Below are 16,434 nucleotides of genomic sequence, written 5' to 3' on the forward strand. Positions count from 1 at the left end.
TTGTTTTAAAAGAAGAATCCTATTGTTTTTTGTGGAGGTCAAAGTCATCTGAGGTCACCAGATGTCAGAAACTGAAAACCTATTAAACTTGACATCTCAAGATAGGAATCATGAATACATTTTGTACTTGGTATGTAGATATATCACATTGGGAGGAAGAAACCTATTATTTTCTTTTGGAGGTCATATGAGGTCACCAAAGGTAACAAATTGAAATGTGTAAGACCGAGTTAAGAAGCATCATTACTTTCCATACTGGGCATGTAGATGAATTATAATAAGTAAAAGAACTCTATTGTTTTTTAGGTGGAATTCAAATGCATGTAGGGTCACCATGTGGTCAAATTCTGCAAACAAGCTTGTAAACAATATCTCATGGTAGGAAGTATGAATACTTTTCATACTTGGCATGTGTATGTATCATATTTATTAGCAGACCCCTATTGTTTTTGGTTGAGGTCAACAGGGGTCAAACACTGAGAACCTTATAAACATGATATTTCAACATAGGAATAATGGATACTTTCCATACTTGGTATGTAGATGTCACATTAAGAGGAAGAATCCTGTTATTTTTGGTGGAGGTCAAAGGTCATCTTAGTCACCAGCATTCAAGCTATGAAAACCTTTTCAAAAGATATCAAATAGTAGAAATCTGGACATTTATATTGTAAGAGCTATTCCTGGTGAACAAGCAGAAATCTATTGTAATTAAGTCCTTGAAACCTCTATGTATTTTTACATTCTGGTTGAATTGATGTTTTAAGGGAGTAAGACCCTCTCACTGTCATGGTTAACCTAATCTGTTATCTTCATTGAATTATCAACAGATCACTGATTTAACCAAGGATAAGGTGTGAAGTCTTATCAAATCTGACTAGATCTAATCTTATCTTGTTATCTAATCTTCCTTGTATATTCCACAGACCACTGATCTGGATACAGAAGTAGGGGAGGTGGTCTATAGGAGCAGTGCAGTTCCATCTGCTATGGATTCAAAGTTTAGGATATTGGAGAGTTCAGGTGTGGTAGTAACAACTGCAGCTTTCAACAACAACGAATCCGATTTGACCTATCGATTAATCATCACCGCCGAAGATCAGAGCAGCGAACAATTGCAAACAACATCAACAACACTACTGGTCAGTTTTATTCCTATCAGCCTCGTATGTAGATTTGCGCAATCTTGTCATCATAGTGAACGTTTGTAAGTCTTTGTCTAAACTGGTGCAGTGTTTAGAGATTACAGCTATCTGTATTTTCCCTGCTCATTAGCTAATGTTCAATTAGAAATGCTTAATATTTGTGTTGATACTCAGTACAGAGATGTGATAGTACTGACATGTTAAAGCAATACTGCCTACTTTGTATATATGTAGCAGTAGGCTGAACATTGATATCTTCAAAGTATTTGAAACTGCAACATGTCAAAGCCTTCTGATTGAGAATTGAAATCAATTTTTGCAGGTTTCTTTGTCCTTCACATTCTAATGGACATTTTCTTATTCACACTGTATGTTTTTGTATTGCAAATTAATTCATAGTTATAGGGTCTGTATTGTTGCAAATATTAATCTTAGATTGAACGGTTCTTATTTTTGATAAAATTATTTTTCTCTCTGCATGAATCAGATATCTGTTATCAACAGTACAAACCGTATCATTATATCACTAAACCTGAGCACCAGCATCGTAGAGGAACAACGAGGGCAGCTAGAGGCAGAGCTGAGTATGCTCTTCTCAGCTCATGCATTTGTGGAAGATGTCATTCAAAGAAGAACAGGACAAGATTATCAAGAAATAGACCCCAGTGGTTCAGATGTCCTCATCTTTGTTCTAGAAGACTCCACAGCTCGTCCTTGGCAGAACAATGACACCATCGGGTGAGAGATGATTAAAGTCTTTGTCTTTTTCACAAAAGATTGATACAGCAGCTAATTAAAGATAGCTATTTATTGACTAAAGTAAATTAAACTAACCTAAACTAAAGTTCCAATGATCCCAAATAAAACATTTTCTTCACTGTATTCCTTACATCTTCATTTAGAGTTTTAAGCGTCTTTCCAGAGGAATCAAACTAATAATTTTAGTAATATTCATTGATTTTCCATTTATTCATCTGGCGATATGAAGGGACGTTGTGCTTAAACAAGCGACAGTCATTTATAATTTAGTTTATGCTCACCACTGTTAAGCTTATTGAAGCTAGATATGCTTGTTATTATTATTACAGCATGTTGTTGGCAAGGAGACAGCAGCTAGATGACATCAGCGTGAGACTTTTGCCTGATGGGGAGATTCTAGAGATCAGAAAACCTGTTGATGTAGATTCTGGGATGATTGTGGTGAACCGGCCATATGCCCCTGAAGGTGTCCTCCTTCTCATCATAGCTGTCATCATTTTCATCCTGACTGTGATGGCTTGCGTCATCATCCTCATCTCGTGGAAGAAGTAAGTTAGCATCATCTAGCCGCCATTCCATTCTCTCACCCCGCTCAGTCTGTAATATATCTTGAGTCTAGACATATCCCAAGGGTTGCTATGGAGATTTGTGATATCTCCACTGAGTGATGATTCAATCATTATGTATTTTTGCTGAAGGTCAGAATAATGTCTACAGTAGGTTTTTATAATAGGGTGGCATGATTGATCAGATCGTTCAAATGTACTGGCAATCTCCCTCTACTTGTATATGATAGAGTGACTGTGTTTATAGATTGAACCCTGAGGGATAACATAAATTATCTGGCATGCAATTCATAATGTTCAGGATATAATCCAACTCTATTTGGAGACTGACTTAGACTCTCTTTCTTTCATTAAAGTAAACTTAATGATACTTGGGCTGTTTATTAAAGAAAATATAATATAATTTTATGATGCTCACAAAGAATCTACTTTAGTGAGACTTGAGTAGTGAGTGAGTGCCCATTGTGTAACTTCAGACCACGATATCCTACGGACAATATGTTAAACAAACAAGGAAAGAACTGGATAAGAAATGGCAGGATGTATTCTGGAACCTCTTGTCTACAGTAACCTAATGTTTCATGATCCAAACAATGTTGCTGACTTCTCTTGACATATGGTAAAGTAAATCTGAGTAGTTGCTATCTCAGGTCTTGATGGGGACGTACTAAATCTCTCCCAATGGGATTGTGCTTTTGATTGAATATGCTTAAGACTGTTAGGTTCATTGAGTGCACCCACCAATAAGAAACAATCAAACTATGAATTATATCGTAAAGTCCTTGGTTTACTTTACAACAAGCGGATGTTGAGTGAAATGTTTTGATTTTAGTGTTGGTGGTGGGGTGTATGGATAAGTATAGTGGCCATGACCTTGTACATGTATATATTGGTAAAATCAATCAATGAACAGACCTTACTTTTGAATTATAGGATACAGACATTGGTACAAAAAAAGTAGAGGGAAGGGTGGTGATGGTAGATGGATGGATGGGGAGTAGGGTGAGTTTCTTTGGAAGGGTGGTGAAGGGATATGGATGGATGGGGAGTAGGGTGAGTTTCTTTGGAAGGGTGGTGAAGGGAGATTCTTAGCCCTGTGTGCAGGTTGGGGGGGGGGGTGGAGACTTTCAAATCAGTTACTGAAAGATTCAATGTCTTCTCAAAATTATGCCTTGAATGTTCCATTGAAAGTTCAAGTGAAATGTTCATGTTCATGTTTATGTGAAATGATGCCTCAATGATTCAAGTGGTATGTTGGTCTTATCCTGATTTTGTTTTGTTGCCTCTTCAGGAGAGAAACTGAACGAGAAGAAAACAGGATTTATCTGCCAATGCAGTACAGCACGTTTAATCCTTACAAGCAAAGTACTGAGGATTTAGAAATGTAAGTAATTTGTTCAGACCAGCTGTGGGTACTACTGCTGGTGTACTGTATACAAACTATGGTTGGATACTTCAATTAGTTGAAACAGTAATAGCAATAGAAAGGAATCATAGTTATTTATGTAGGCGTACAAATGGGATGGCCATGTAGAGAAACCTCACTTTCCTATCTCATTTCAATCTGTGTGTAGTTTTACACTTTAAGAGTGTAAATATGTTTGACATGAATGTTAAGAAACCTATAGACATGATTGCATGAACATTTGAGGTTGGTATTTGAGTAGCAACCTTCTTTCTTGACTCTTCACACTAAAGCAATGATGAATAACAGTGCAATGAACAGCTGTGCTCCATGTGAAAACCTTTCACTGTTGAGAATGTGATTTGAACACCTGCAATTGAACACATACAGTGCCGCTTAGCTTTCACCTATTTATTAGCTATCAATTACAACAACAACTACATGTACACCTAAATAAGTCACCACCCACACTCATTTGTCTTAAATTCATTGCAGACAAACAATTTTCTAACTTTTCCTTCGTAATGTACTTTTATCTTCTTGTGGGCTCCTGCTTAAAATCTTAGTTTTAACAATTATTAAATATGTCATTAAATAAATGGTATTGCTAATGTCATTCAAAGAGCAGTCAAATATGTCAGATAATCTCCACGATTAATGTTTGACCAAAAGTCAACACTTTTCATCTATAATCTAAGCCTATAAACCAATACTGCTAGGATAGCAGGTATCACATTAAATCTATACCTTAACAACAAGGTTTTATTTTCTGTGAAATTGCTTAAACATCAGGATGAGAGCTACTGAAGCTATTGATGGTACAGCCAGATCTGTGTAAGTAGTTGTGGTTCATTTGTATATACTGTGTGTGCACCACTGATCTGAATACATCACATATTTAATCACTGTGGCCAGATCTATGTAAGTAGTGTGTTCCCTTTGTATATACTGTGTGTACACCACAGATCTGGGTAAGTAGTGTGGTTCCTTTGTACATACTTTGTGTGCACCACAGCTATGAATACATCACATATTTAATCACTGTGTGTTCACCACAGCTATGAATACATCACATATTTAATCACTGTGTGTTCACCACAGCTATGAATACATCACATATTTAATCACTGTGTGTTCACCACAGCTATGAATACATCACATATTTAATCACTGTGTGTTCACCACTGCTATGAATACATCACATATTTAATCACTGTGTGTGCACCACAGCTATGAATACATCACATATTTAATCACTGTGTGTGCACCACTGCTATGAATACATCACATATTTAATCACTGTGTGTGCACCACAGCTATGAATACATCACATATTTAATCACTGTGTGTGCACCACTGCTATGAATACATCACATATATAATCACTGTGTGTTCACCACTGCTATGAATACATCACATATTTAATCACTGTGTGTGCACCACTGCTTTGAATACATCACATATTTAATCACTGTGGCAAAAGCTGCAGGAGCTTCAAACTCCTGCTCAGCTAGCATGACTCAAATCAAACAATATGGATTATCTCTGAGGACCTCTAGTGTCTTCTGTGTGAAGCTACAGAGCCCAAAAGATTATGTCCTATGCAGCCTGCCTGCAGCATACTGCAGTGCCTCAGCATCCTACTCTCAACATGGTACCTTAGAGAGCAGTTATGAATACCAAACTGATTTTGAAAAGGTTAATAACATTAAAAGCTAAATTCAAGGCTTCGAATGATACCAAATTTAATATCTCAAAAGAAAACACTTGCTGGTTTGAAATATCAGTTGTGGGAAAATAGTTATATCCTTCCTTTAAGTAGGGCTTAAATGTAGATATTTCAATGTGGAATGGTTGAGGACACAGATTAGTCATTGTACATCCTAACATGATTATATGACTATTGCTGCTGTGGATATGGAACTGTTGGCATCCACATAAAGAAGGTTCATCATTATAAACCTGTATACTTAGAAATAACATAGAAATAGAAAGCCATTGGCATACTAGAAGGATGACCAGTGCTATTAATTGCACTTCAATGTTTATGTCACTTATATATGGCTTTGTACCACAGTAATGTACCTTTAATGGCACCTTGCACTGAACTGATAATGTGTGTTAATATTACCCAAGTGAGACCTGTCTGGTTTTATACTTCCTTGTAAAGTATTTCCTATCTTTACTCCCACACCAATGTATCCCTCCCTTAAGTCTCTGGTACATTTGAAGAGAGAAATATATAAAAGCTGAAGACATTTTTTTGTTCATCTGCCCTACATCTCCACTTCCTTTGTCTGTAATGTTATTAGTCATGCATGAGTATAAAGTGTTTATCTGTGTCAGCTCTTTACTTGGATTGTTTGCTCTTATTCATATTTAGGTTCAAGTTGGAATAATTGATCTCATTTTGCAATGGCAAAATTTGATACAAATTGCAGCGAAAATGCAAAGATTGATGTAGTTCTGTACACAGAACCAGAGCATTTTCAGTATTTGAGTGGAAGCCAAATTCAAACATTTCTCAAAACTATTGCATACAATGTCTCTAAACATTTAAGTATCTAAAGTGTGCCCTTTGCAGATGGCAGACCTGGTTAGTTATTTCAATATTTAAGTAACCTTATAATAAAAGTCAACCTAATTGTATTGAGTGGTGACTTGATGATAGGAGTGTCTAGTTACCAAAGACATTGTGCTCTTTGAAGCTGCACTTAAAGAAGATTTCAGGCTATTTAAAGACATTAGGCTAAGCATTCTTGTGTGTGCCAATGGTTAAGCATACCATGATCATGATAGACTATTTGTATGTATATTAGATCCTCCTGCAAGCAGGAACTTGCGAAGAAGCCTCATTGGCTTATCAAAGCCGCAATCTGATCGAAGTCAGTCTCTTAGATTCATATTTAACGTCCATGATTATGAATTGTCAGTTGTCAACAACTCTGTAACTGGACGACATACATTAGTCTTGGAGTGACTCGAACTCGGGACCTTATGATTGAACGGCACTGGCGTTAACCACTGAGCTAACACTCCTTTAAAGACAGTAGGTTAAGCATTACTGAGTGTGCCAATCAGCATACCATTATCATGACGTTAGTATCATACTTAAATCTATTTGAGGGTAAGAGCTTGTCCTAATTTAAGTTCTCTAAACATTATTTCAGATGATGTATTATCCATCTGTGACATATTTCCAACTTTCACATCATTCATCTGAAATCTTGATTTTTTTTTTCCCCCTTAAACAGCTCTAACCCTGTCTTCTTTGAGGACAACAACTCCCTTCACACGTAAGTTTCATGTCTTCATGCAGCCATTTCAACTGTTTACCAAACTTAATGCTCAAGAGGAATACAATTCAACTGAATCAATGCCATCATGAGTTGTCTGTTTGCATTCCCAGTTGAACTTTTATGCAATTTTGTATTCCACAATAGTTCATTATTTACACAATTTTCAATATTTCAATAATTTAAAAAGAGGAAAGATATTAGTTTTCTTTGCTCATTTTAGATTTCCCTGCCTTTTTTCGATAATTGATTTCATTATTCTTCAATAAAGACAAATAATACGTTAACTTGTGATTGATGAGTTTTGATGAGTTTTCCATGTCTTAAGTTCAGAACATTTTTCAGAAATAGTCCCTGATTGCACATCATTAGTATCAATCTTAATGGTTGAGACAAGTTTTCTATTCAAAGAATATTCATTATTGATAGCTGTAATTACAGCATTGATCCTCTTCGGTAACAAACAGCAAAGATTCACCCCGTAGAAATTGATTATTAGGGTTAATATTATTTATCATTACTATTACAGAGAAGCCACCAGTCAAGTTGAAGTATATCCTAAGTAAGTATAAACTCTCTAATTCTCTTCTTGTGTATATTTATGACTGATGGAAATACAGACACACAAGAAAAAGATACTGAGTGAACTGTTGAAGTAAGCTAGTTTATTATTGTATCAACAATAATGGAAGATCCTTATAGAATACTTATTAGCAGCAATGTTGTACTAGAACTGGCAAAATATAAAATATATGACAGACTATATGCAGTAGTAACATGTCACACAGTTCTGCTACATTTTGACACTATATAGCTACAGCTAGGTATCCTGTAGGCTACCAGCAGCTTCAATTTGTAGTAATGCAGCATTATTGCACTTTTCAGAGGTACTCTGAAGCAGTAATACAGTATATATATGGCCAGACACATCCCTCTATCATACCCCAATGTATCACAGTATGATTGCCTTCCTAACTGCAGATTTAGGAGACATCAATGTTTATTGTGTAAGATGTTAACCAAAGTGCACAATACAGTTCAGAAAGTCAAACCATAAAACCACTGTTAGCTTCAGGGTGAAACAAGTGCCCTACCAATATGGTGTATTCTCATTGCAATATTGCAATGGAAACAAATATGATTGTAGACTATTAGTTAAACCTATAGATATTAAATACTTTATGAACATTCAATTCTGCAAGTGATGGTACTTATACTGTACTTTTTGTATTTCTTACAGTGGAGCAGCAACACACGTAAAGGAGAAGGAAGTGCAGGTAACTTGAGTGTGTGTAGTCTATAGTTAACTTGAGTGTGTGTAGTCTATGGTTAACTTGAGTGTGTGTAGTCTATGGTTAACTTGAGTGTGTGTAGTCTATGTTTAACTTGAGTGTGTGTAGTCTATGGTTAACTTGAGTGTGTGTAGTCTATGGTTAACTTGAGTGTGTGTAGTCTATGGTTAACTTGAGTGTGTGTAGTCTATGTTTAACTTGAGTGTGTGTAATCTATGGTTAACTTGAGTGTGTGTAGTCTATGGTTAACTTGAGTGTGTGTAGTCTATGGTTAACTTGAGTGTGTGTAGTCTATGTTTAACTTGAGTGTGTGTAGTCTATGGTTAACTTGAGTGTGTGTAGTCTATGGTTAACTTGAGTGTGTGTAGTCTATGGTTAACTTGAGTGTGTGTAGTCTATGGTTAACTTGAGTGTGTGTAGTCTATGGTCAACTTGAGTGTGTGTAGTCTATGGTTAACTTGAGTGTGTGTAGTCTATGGTTAACTTGAGTGTGTGAAGTCTATGGTTAACTTCAGTGTGTGAAGTCTATGGTCGCCAGTTGCATGTTATACTTTTTTAAGTATAACAAAATATAGTTGGTACCTCTCATAGATCATATTTCAGGTTCAGGACTGGTCAAACTTGCAAGTATTTTTTTTTTTAAACCAGTTGATTAATTTTGATACCAGTCCCATTCTGTTTCATGTCAGGAATATGCAATTGACTTTGGCCCAGAAGATGAGGAAGCCACAGCTGTGGCTAAGAGTATAATTCAGGCTGGAGTACTGGACACCGTACCTGATGATGGAAGGTAAGAAACAAATGAAAATGTTTCATTTTACACAAACTGTAAAAAAAAACATCATGTTTCAATTCCCTTTTGATGATATCAATCTTCTTAAGGTTACATATCTGAAATAACTGAGGTCTATAACACATCAATGACATAACTGAGGTCTATAACACATCAATGACATAACTCAGGTCTATAACACATCAATGACATTACTCAGGTCTATAACACATCAGTGACATAACTCAGGTCTACAACACATCAATGACATAACTGAGGTCGATAACACATCAATGACATAACTGAGGTCTATAACACATCAATGACATAACTGAGGTCTATAACACATCAATGACATAACTGAGGTCGATAACACATCAGTGACATAACTGAGGTCGATAACACATCAGTGACATAACTGAGGTCTATAACACATCAATGACATAACTCAGGTCTATAACACATCAATGACATAACTCAGGTCTATAACACATCAGTGACATAACTCAGGTCTATAACACATCAATGACATAACTGAGGTCTATAACACATCAATGACATAACTCAGGTCTTTAACACATCAATGACATAACTGAGGTCGATAACACATCAGTGACATAACTGAGGTCTATAACACATCAGTGACATAACTGAGGTCTATAACACATCAATGACATAACTGAGGTCTATAACACATCAATGACATAACTGAGGTCTATAACACATCAGTGACATAACTGAGGTCTATAACACATCAATGACATAACTTAGGTCTATAACACATCAATGACATAACTCAGGTCTATAACACATCAATGACATAACTCAGGTCTATAACACATCAATGACATAACTCAGGTCTATAACACATCAATGACAAAACTGAGGTCTATAACATATCAATGACATAACTGAGGTCTATAACACATCAGTGACAAAACTGAGGTCTATAACACATCAATGACAAAACTGAGGTCTATAACACATCAATGACATAACTGAGGTCTATAACACATCAGTGACATAACTATTTGTATCAAGTTAGAAGTGTATCCTCTTTTATTTCAGTGATGTTCCTGGTCAGTCTACACCTCCAATGCACATCGGAACCACTGATTACCAACACAGTAGCAGTCAGGAACCTCTTATCACCCCTGGGTCACCTGATGACCAGCAATCCTACCAAGAAGCAGATTGCCCCTTACCCCCACCACCTGACTTTAGCCTGCCCCATGTGCCTGAGCAACCCTCTCGTAAGGCCCCCAGTCCCCCTCTCCGAGATTATAGCAACCAGGGCACCCTGCCGGCAGATACAATTCTACCGTCGTATAAGGCATACGATAATCTAGGGATGAACCTCTCAGATGAAGGTCTACAGGAAACTGCTGTAGGAGACAATGGAGAGACCAATGTAAGTAGACAGTGACTGCTTTATCATTTCTTTGGGTGATAGATATTAAACTCCTATTTCATCCCCTGATTGTCTGGTTTTGCCCGGATTCTACCAGGGCAGTCTGTCCTTCTCTCTCAAAGAAATGCTGTTGTTCTCTGCAAAGTCAAGCAAACTTTAATCAAATGGAGCTTAATCACAGATGTGCAAAAAAGCATGTGAAGAAAATACATTGCATTGACTTTCCTTGGACCTATAAAATTTCTCTTTAACTGAAAATGTGCAGCACCCAAATGTTTACATTACTTTACTCTATGGTAAAACTGTTTCCTGACGCTATGGTAAATTTGTTTCCTGTCTCTATGGTAAACCTGTTTCCTTTCTTTATGTTAAAAATATTTCCTGTTTCCTTTCTTGATGGTAAAACTGTTTCATGTCTCTATGGTTAAATTGTTCCCTTTCTCAATGGTAAAATTGTTTCCTGTCTCTATGGTAAACCTGTTTCCTTTCTTTATGTTAAAAATATTTCCTGTCTCTGTTTCCTTTCTTTATGTTAATATTGTTTCCTGTCTCTATGGTAACATTGTTTCCTGTTTCAATGGTAAACTGTTACTTGTCTCTATTGTAAAACTGTTTCCTCTCTTGATGGTAAACCCGGTTAAATGGTAATCATGGTTAAATATTAGATGAGATTTGTGACTTTGCTTATATTGATTACTGATATAATAAACTGAAAGCATAAAGTTGGTTGTTTATCTTAGTTGGTTGTGTTGGCTGCTCATCCAACACACATGAAAGCAAGGAAATTTATTGTAATCCATGTTTGGCCAAAAAAGTGATAGAAGATAATAAAACATAACAATACTTACGTTTAAAAAAAAAACATTACATGTCATGTGGCAAAAGGGGGATTCATATTGAATTGAATTGTTCAAGAAAAGTTGTAAGGGAATAATAAGCATTCCTCTTTTTATAATACTGTCTAAAGTTAATTCTCCCTTCAAATCTATCTTTTTGAATTCTTCTTTCTTCCTCCTCTTTGCTGACAGCATCCTAACCTCTCATCTTGAATTTTCTGCATTCATCCTGAGCATCTGCATAAAGGTTTGCACTTTCTCCTGGTTTATTCTATCATACATTTCCTTTTTATCATATCATTCTTATTATTTAACTGAATGTATTTGTGAGCTTGGATCATGATCCCTGGCAGATTAAGAAAACAGTTCCGTTCTTATATAGAGCATAAATATTAAATATATCTCAGTGCACTGAAGAAGTGAGAGAAAATGGAAAAGAAATTACAATTGAAAAGCAATTTTAAATAGGTAACAATAAAGTTTGGTTTTGAACTGATTGAGGGAAGAAGAAGGATGAATATCACTGAGGATATTGTTAGGCGTGGAGCAGCATTTAAAGGTCAGCAAAGGGTCAGCGAAGGGTCATTGTGGATGTCATTGAGTATACCTTCATTTACATTTGTACACATATTCTGTACAAATATGGGAATGTTGCTGCACATTTAAGTCACACTGTGAAGACCAAAGTTAATGTTGTCAGGTTTCTATGTAGTAACAAAACACAAAGAGTGTACTTTATTATATCCCAATCTGGGGCAGATGTATTAAGATTCTAATAACACTACAAACAAGAATAAATTATTTTAGACAGCGGAGCAGAGAGAGTCAGTATGCTGGAAAGAACAGAGAAAAGGGGAATATTAACAATTCTGATATTAACTGTTGGGGTTTGGGAAACCAATTCAAACCATTAAGGAACCTGTTTTCAATACAGTTAGTTTGTATATTTGTCAAGTTAAGTTTTATGAGCATTTCATATAATTAGACAATCACAGACCTAGTTACAAACCCTTGTTAGCCCAGATTTGCTCGTTTACCATACCACCACATTAACTGAAGCACATCTGCAGTGTAATTTCCATTGCCTGCTGTATCAGCATGCTCCTACAATTGGCTTCTGTCTGGTGAGGTTGCTGATATGTTCATAGCAATACAAGGATCTTACCAAACCTTACACAGAATTATGCTTTCTGTTCCAATGTTACTTCTCCAAGGCATTTTAAAAGAGCCCCCTCATCCCTGCAAAACCACCCCCCCCCCACTCCCCTACAAAAGTTTTCAGTAAAGGTGGCTGAGGTTGATGGCATTAGCAGGAAGAGCTTTGTTTTCATGTTTCATGAGTAAACACTCATGATTAGTTTTTCGTTATATCACTTGCTCTTGGATTTTTAGTGGTTCTACCAATTATCATGATGGAGAAATTACATGTTCTAAACTTGAGTATTTCAGAACAGAATAATAAGATTACTATGTGAGTATTAGTCTGCAATTATGGCTGCATTTGATAACATCAGTGTAAGACAGCTTGTCAAACTTAGTATTACTCAAACTAAGATAGTATTTTATCAAATGAATACAATCTGTTAGATTTATCAATCACTTGAATATTAATTAGATAATTAATTATTCCACCTAGACACAGTTATTGACAGTATTAATCACACACAAAAGTAACAAAGTCAAATTATGTTTGAATGGACTCAATATTACCTGCAAGATCTCATTGTTCAGAAATTCAAACCATTACTAAATGTAGTAACTGTTAAACAAAAGTGACTATTGGTTTTGCTGTGAACATTAAAGCATAAGCTGCCACTGTTCAACTCTTGAATGATTACTTACTGTTAAATTGTTTATCTATTTCTCTCAAGCTGGGTGATGAAGAGGGATTTACTAAAGCACCTGTAACTGGTTCCTATGACCCCTCTGCACCTCGACCTGGTCAGGTGGATACTGACGACCTCCACATTGCTCTCATCCGCATCAGCCAATCAGACGAAGATATCAGTGCAACTACCAATCCTATGTCAACTTTCAAGGAGCCACTTGATACAGCAACAGAAGTAGAGAGTGTCACCCCTAAAGTACAGAATAACTATCTGAATATGGTTACCCCTGCCCCGTTCCGCCCCCCTATTGTACCAGACACCCAATTCGATTCGACTTTGAGCCAGGATTCTGAAGAGCAAGTTTTCCAGGGCAGCAGCTATGGGCCAGATTATGCGGAACTTCAGGCTGGGGCTTCCTCATTTGATGACTGGGATTCTGAAGATGAAGTGCACTCAACAGAACTATAGGTTATCAGCAGTTAACAATGCACTCAGCAGAACTATAGGTCATCAGCAGTTAACAATGCATGCAGTCAGAACTATAGGCTATCAGCAGTTAACAATGCACTCAACAGAATTATTGGTTATCAGCAGTTAACAATGCACTCAACAGAACTATTGGTTATCAGCAGTTAACAATGCATGCAGTCAGAACTATAGGTTATCAGCAGTTAACAATGTAGTTAGATCCTTATACATATTTTTTGTTAATGAACTGAACATTTTTGTCACTTGCAGAAATTTGAGTAAGAATAAAAACCCAGCTGTTTAACATACTTTTTAAAAAGAATCATGAGAGTGCCTTCGGAGAATGTCAGATGCTGTGTGCAATATTTCGCCCTAAATTATAGAATTTGATGATTGAGTTAAGCACTTTAAAGTATAGATTCAACAGAAACAATTTGTTATTTATTATTGTGAAGGAGAAGAATGTAACTTCATCAATAGCTCACTGAAATGACAAAGTATTGTTAAATCATATCAATAAATATCGCCTTCGGAACACCATAAAACTGATTTTTCAGCCTACATGGAAGGCCTGTTTTGATCAGCAAAGAGAGATATAAATTCCTATCTGTTATCACTTCAGATATAAACATATTAATGTGACTGAACATGATAGGGTTATTAAACTTGATGTTTAACATATGAAACGCTTGTTGAAGAAAGTTAACCATTTATGTGATATCATAATCTGCATGTAAATGCTTTATATTTTTGAAAGGAAGTATCCATTTTATCATAGTCACTACAAAAGTATAGTTATTTCTATTTGCTTTGTGTTTTTACATCTATTTTGAATTTACATAAAGATATTGTTTTAGAACGATGGCAGATAACTTTTTAGTATAGAGAGGACACAAATTTATTTGTCTTGGTTGTTTACCATGTCATTTTATTAAGATAAAGTTTATTATTGCATAATATCAGAAATCTTTCATCTTATAGTAGTGTGTACTTACAGGATAGACTGCACAGGGTATTTAAGTTGTTACCATAATATCTAGAGGCTGAAATGTGTTCATATTAACTATTTTAATTCTTCAAGCTCATCATTCTTTAAGGTTGTTAACAGTGTACACAAAAGGACACAAATGTTAGCTTAGACATTCTTTTCTGTTTATACATCCAATAAATGCAAATTTAGGGTATAGATTAAATATATGTAAATAGTTACTTTACTTTTATACCAATATTTCTTAAAGAATAAATTGTTCTCACAGCGATATTTTTCTCCACGTCCAGAGTTGATCTCATACCGTGACTGTGTTTACTTCTTCTTCTTCTTTAAATTAATGTTAAATCAATGAAAATTCACAATATTTACACTTTTTTTTCATTTTTCCATTAAAATTAGCATAATCAAGTTTTCTCTTAAAGAGGTGATTGATTAGTCATATCCGACTCTCTATGTTATTTGGGATATATTAAGTTATTCCTTTACTAGTCTGGTAGATAATTCATCACTTAATAATTTAATCACAAAGTTATTTGCAAATAATTGTTTTATTTCTGATTCAATGGATTTTAGATCATATTTTTCGGTGACCATTAAAGGTATGTTGTGTAAAGTTCCAAAGCACTACACACGTGAAAACATAAGGATGTTGTCTTACTCTGAAGAGAAAGGTACATAAATGATATATCATGATTTAAGTTAAAGAGATATTTAGTGTTTTGGTTTATACATACCACATTGTCTTGTACCAGGAACACTGTAACCAGATAATTGGAAATTATATGTTGATGTTAGTCCATACTCAAGAGATTGTCTTTAATAATGGTTTACGAAACATTAAACCATTTCAGGAAAAATGGTCTTGTGCAATTTACCTTTGTGCAATTTTCATTATTTTATATTCAACTTCAATATTGTCCAACATTATGCAAACAAAATTAAGAAACTTGTAAGTGTTGAAAAGTTATTTATATTTACTAGTAATTTGTACCACCAGGACAACAGATGTGCCTTATGAAATGTTATATTGGGAAGAAATTTAATCCAGGGCAAGGTTATGGTACCAGCCATATAATATAGAGTAACAGAGACACTTAAAGAAGATTCATAAACAGCGTAAATGCAGCTCATTTAAAAGTTACTTGTTGTATATTAATATCAGAATCGTGGCACCGGTACTTATATGGTTTTACGTTGCTTTAGACAGATTTATAGGTTTTAGGTTTGGTAGTAATGCTGACATAAATAAACTAAGTATTTCTGGTCATTGCAAGATTTCAGAAATATGTTAGGAAGATTATGAGAGAGTTTACAGACCAACAATGAATAAAGGTGAGTGCACAAAATAGCTTTCATACTTGCCACTTACAACGAGATGTAGTAGAGGTCAGGACTTTTCATTATCCATGGCAACTCAAAAAATATTATATCCAAATCAGGAATAAACACAGAATAGATTGAAGAAGGTTAGAAATATGAAAGGTTTGAAAGATTTTCTGTTACAAGGTCTTTCCTGTGAGTAGTATCTTTATAGTTTTTCTATTTATTATGTATTTATGTAACAAGCAAAGGCCTTAAATGTAATCATAAGGAGGACAAAATAGTAGCTGAATGATTTCCTCATACTCTTAAATTTCATAGGTCTTTCCTTTGAAGAAAAGAAA

The 16,434-nt window shown here is 35.3% G+C and overlaps 1 protein-coding gene across 3 annotated transcripts in view; it reads left to right on the forward strand.

Annotated features, from left to right (window-relative positions):
- LOC139969025 (protocadherin-15-like) overlaps positions 1–15,914 on the forward strand; it is a 65,374-nt gene extending 49,460 nt beyond the window's left edge. The window contains exons 29-40 of one of the 3 annotated variants that reach the window (XM_071973725.1): positions 927–1,142; positions 1,633–1,883; positions 2,234–2,452; positions 3,762–3,854; positions 4,668–4,709; positions 7,130–7,171; positions 7,701–7,733; positions 8,412–8,448; positions 9,153–9,253; positions 10,304–10,646; positions 11,675–11,729; positions 13,354–13,491. In XM_071973725.1, coding sequence (XP_071829826.1) covers positions 927–1,142; positions 1,633–1,883; positions 2,234–2,452; positions 3,762–3,854; positions 4,668–4,709; positions 7,130–7,171; positions 7,701–7,733; positions 8,412–8,448; positions 9,153–9,253; positions 10,304–10,646; positions 11,675–11,695 — 1,398 coding nt within the window. In that variant the 3' untranslated portion in view covers positions 11,696–11,729; positions 13,354–13,491. Of the gene's footprint in view, positions 1–926; positions 1,143–1,632; positions 1,884–2,233; positions 2,453–3,761; positions 3,855–4,667; positions 4,710–7,129; positions 7,172–7,700; positions 7,734–8,411; positions 8,449–9,152; positions 9,254–10,303; positions 10,647–11,674; positions 11,730–13,353 lie in introns of all 3 variants that reach the window. The other 2 variants (XM_071973723.1, XM_071973724.1) reach the window with 2 other exon arrangements.
- Positions 15,915–16,434: the final 520 nt, after the last annotated feature.

Source organism: Apostichopus japonicus, chromosome 6, assembly GCF_037975245.1.
Source record: "Apostichopus japonicus isolate 1M-3 chromosome 6, ASM3797524v1, whole genome shotgun sequence".
NCBI lineage: Eukaryota > Metazoa > Echinodermata > Holothuroidea > Aspidochirotida > Stichopodidae > Apostichopus > Apostichopus japonicus.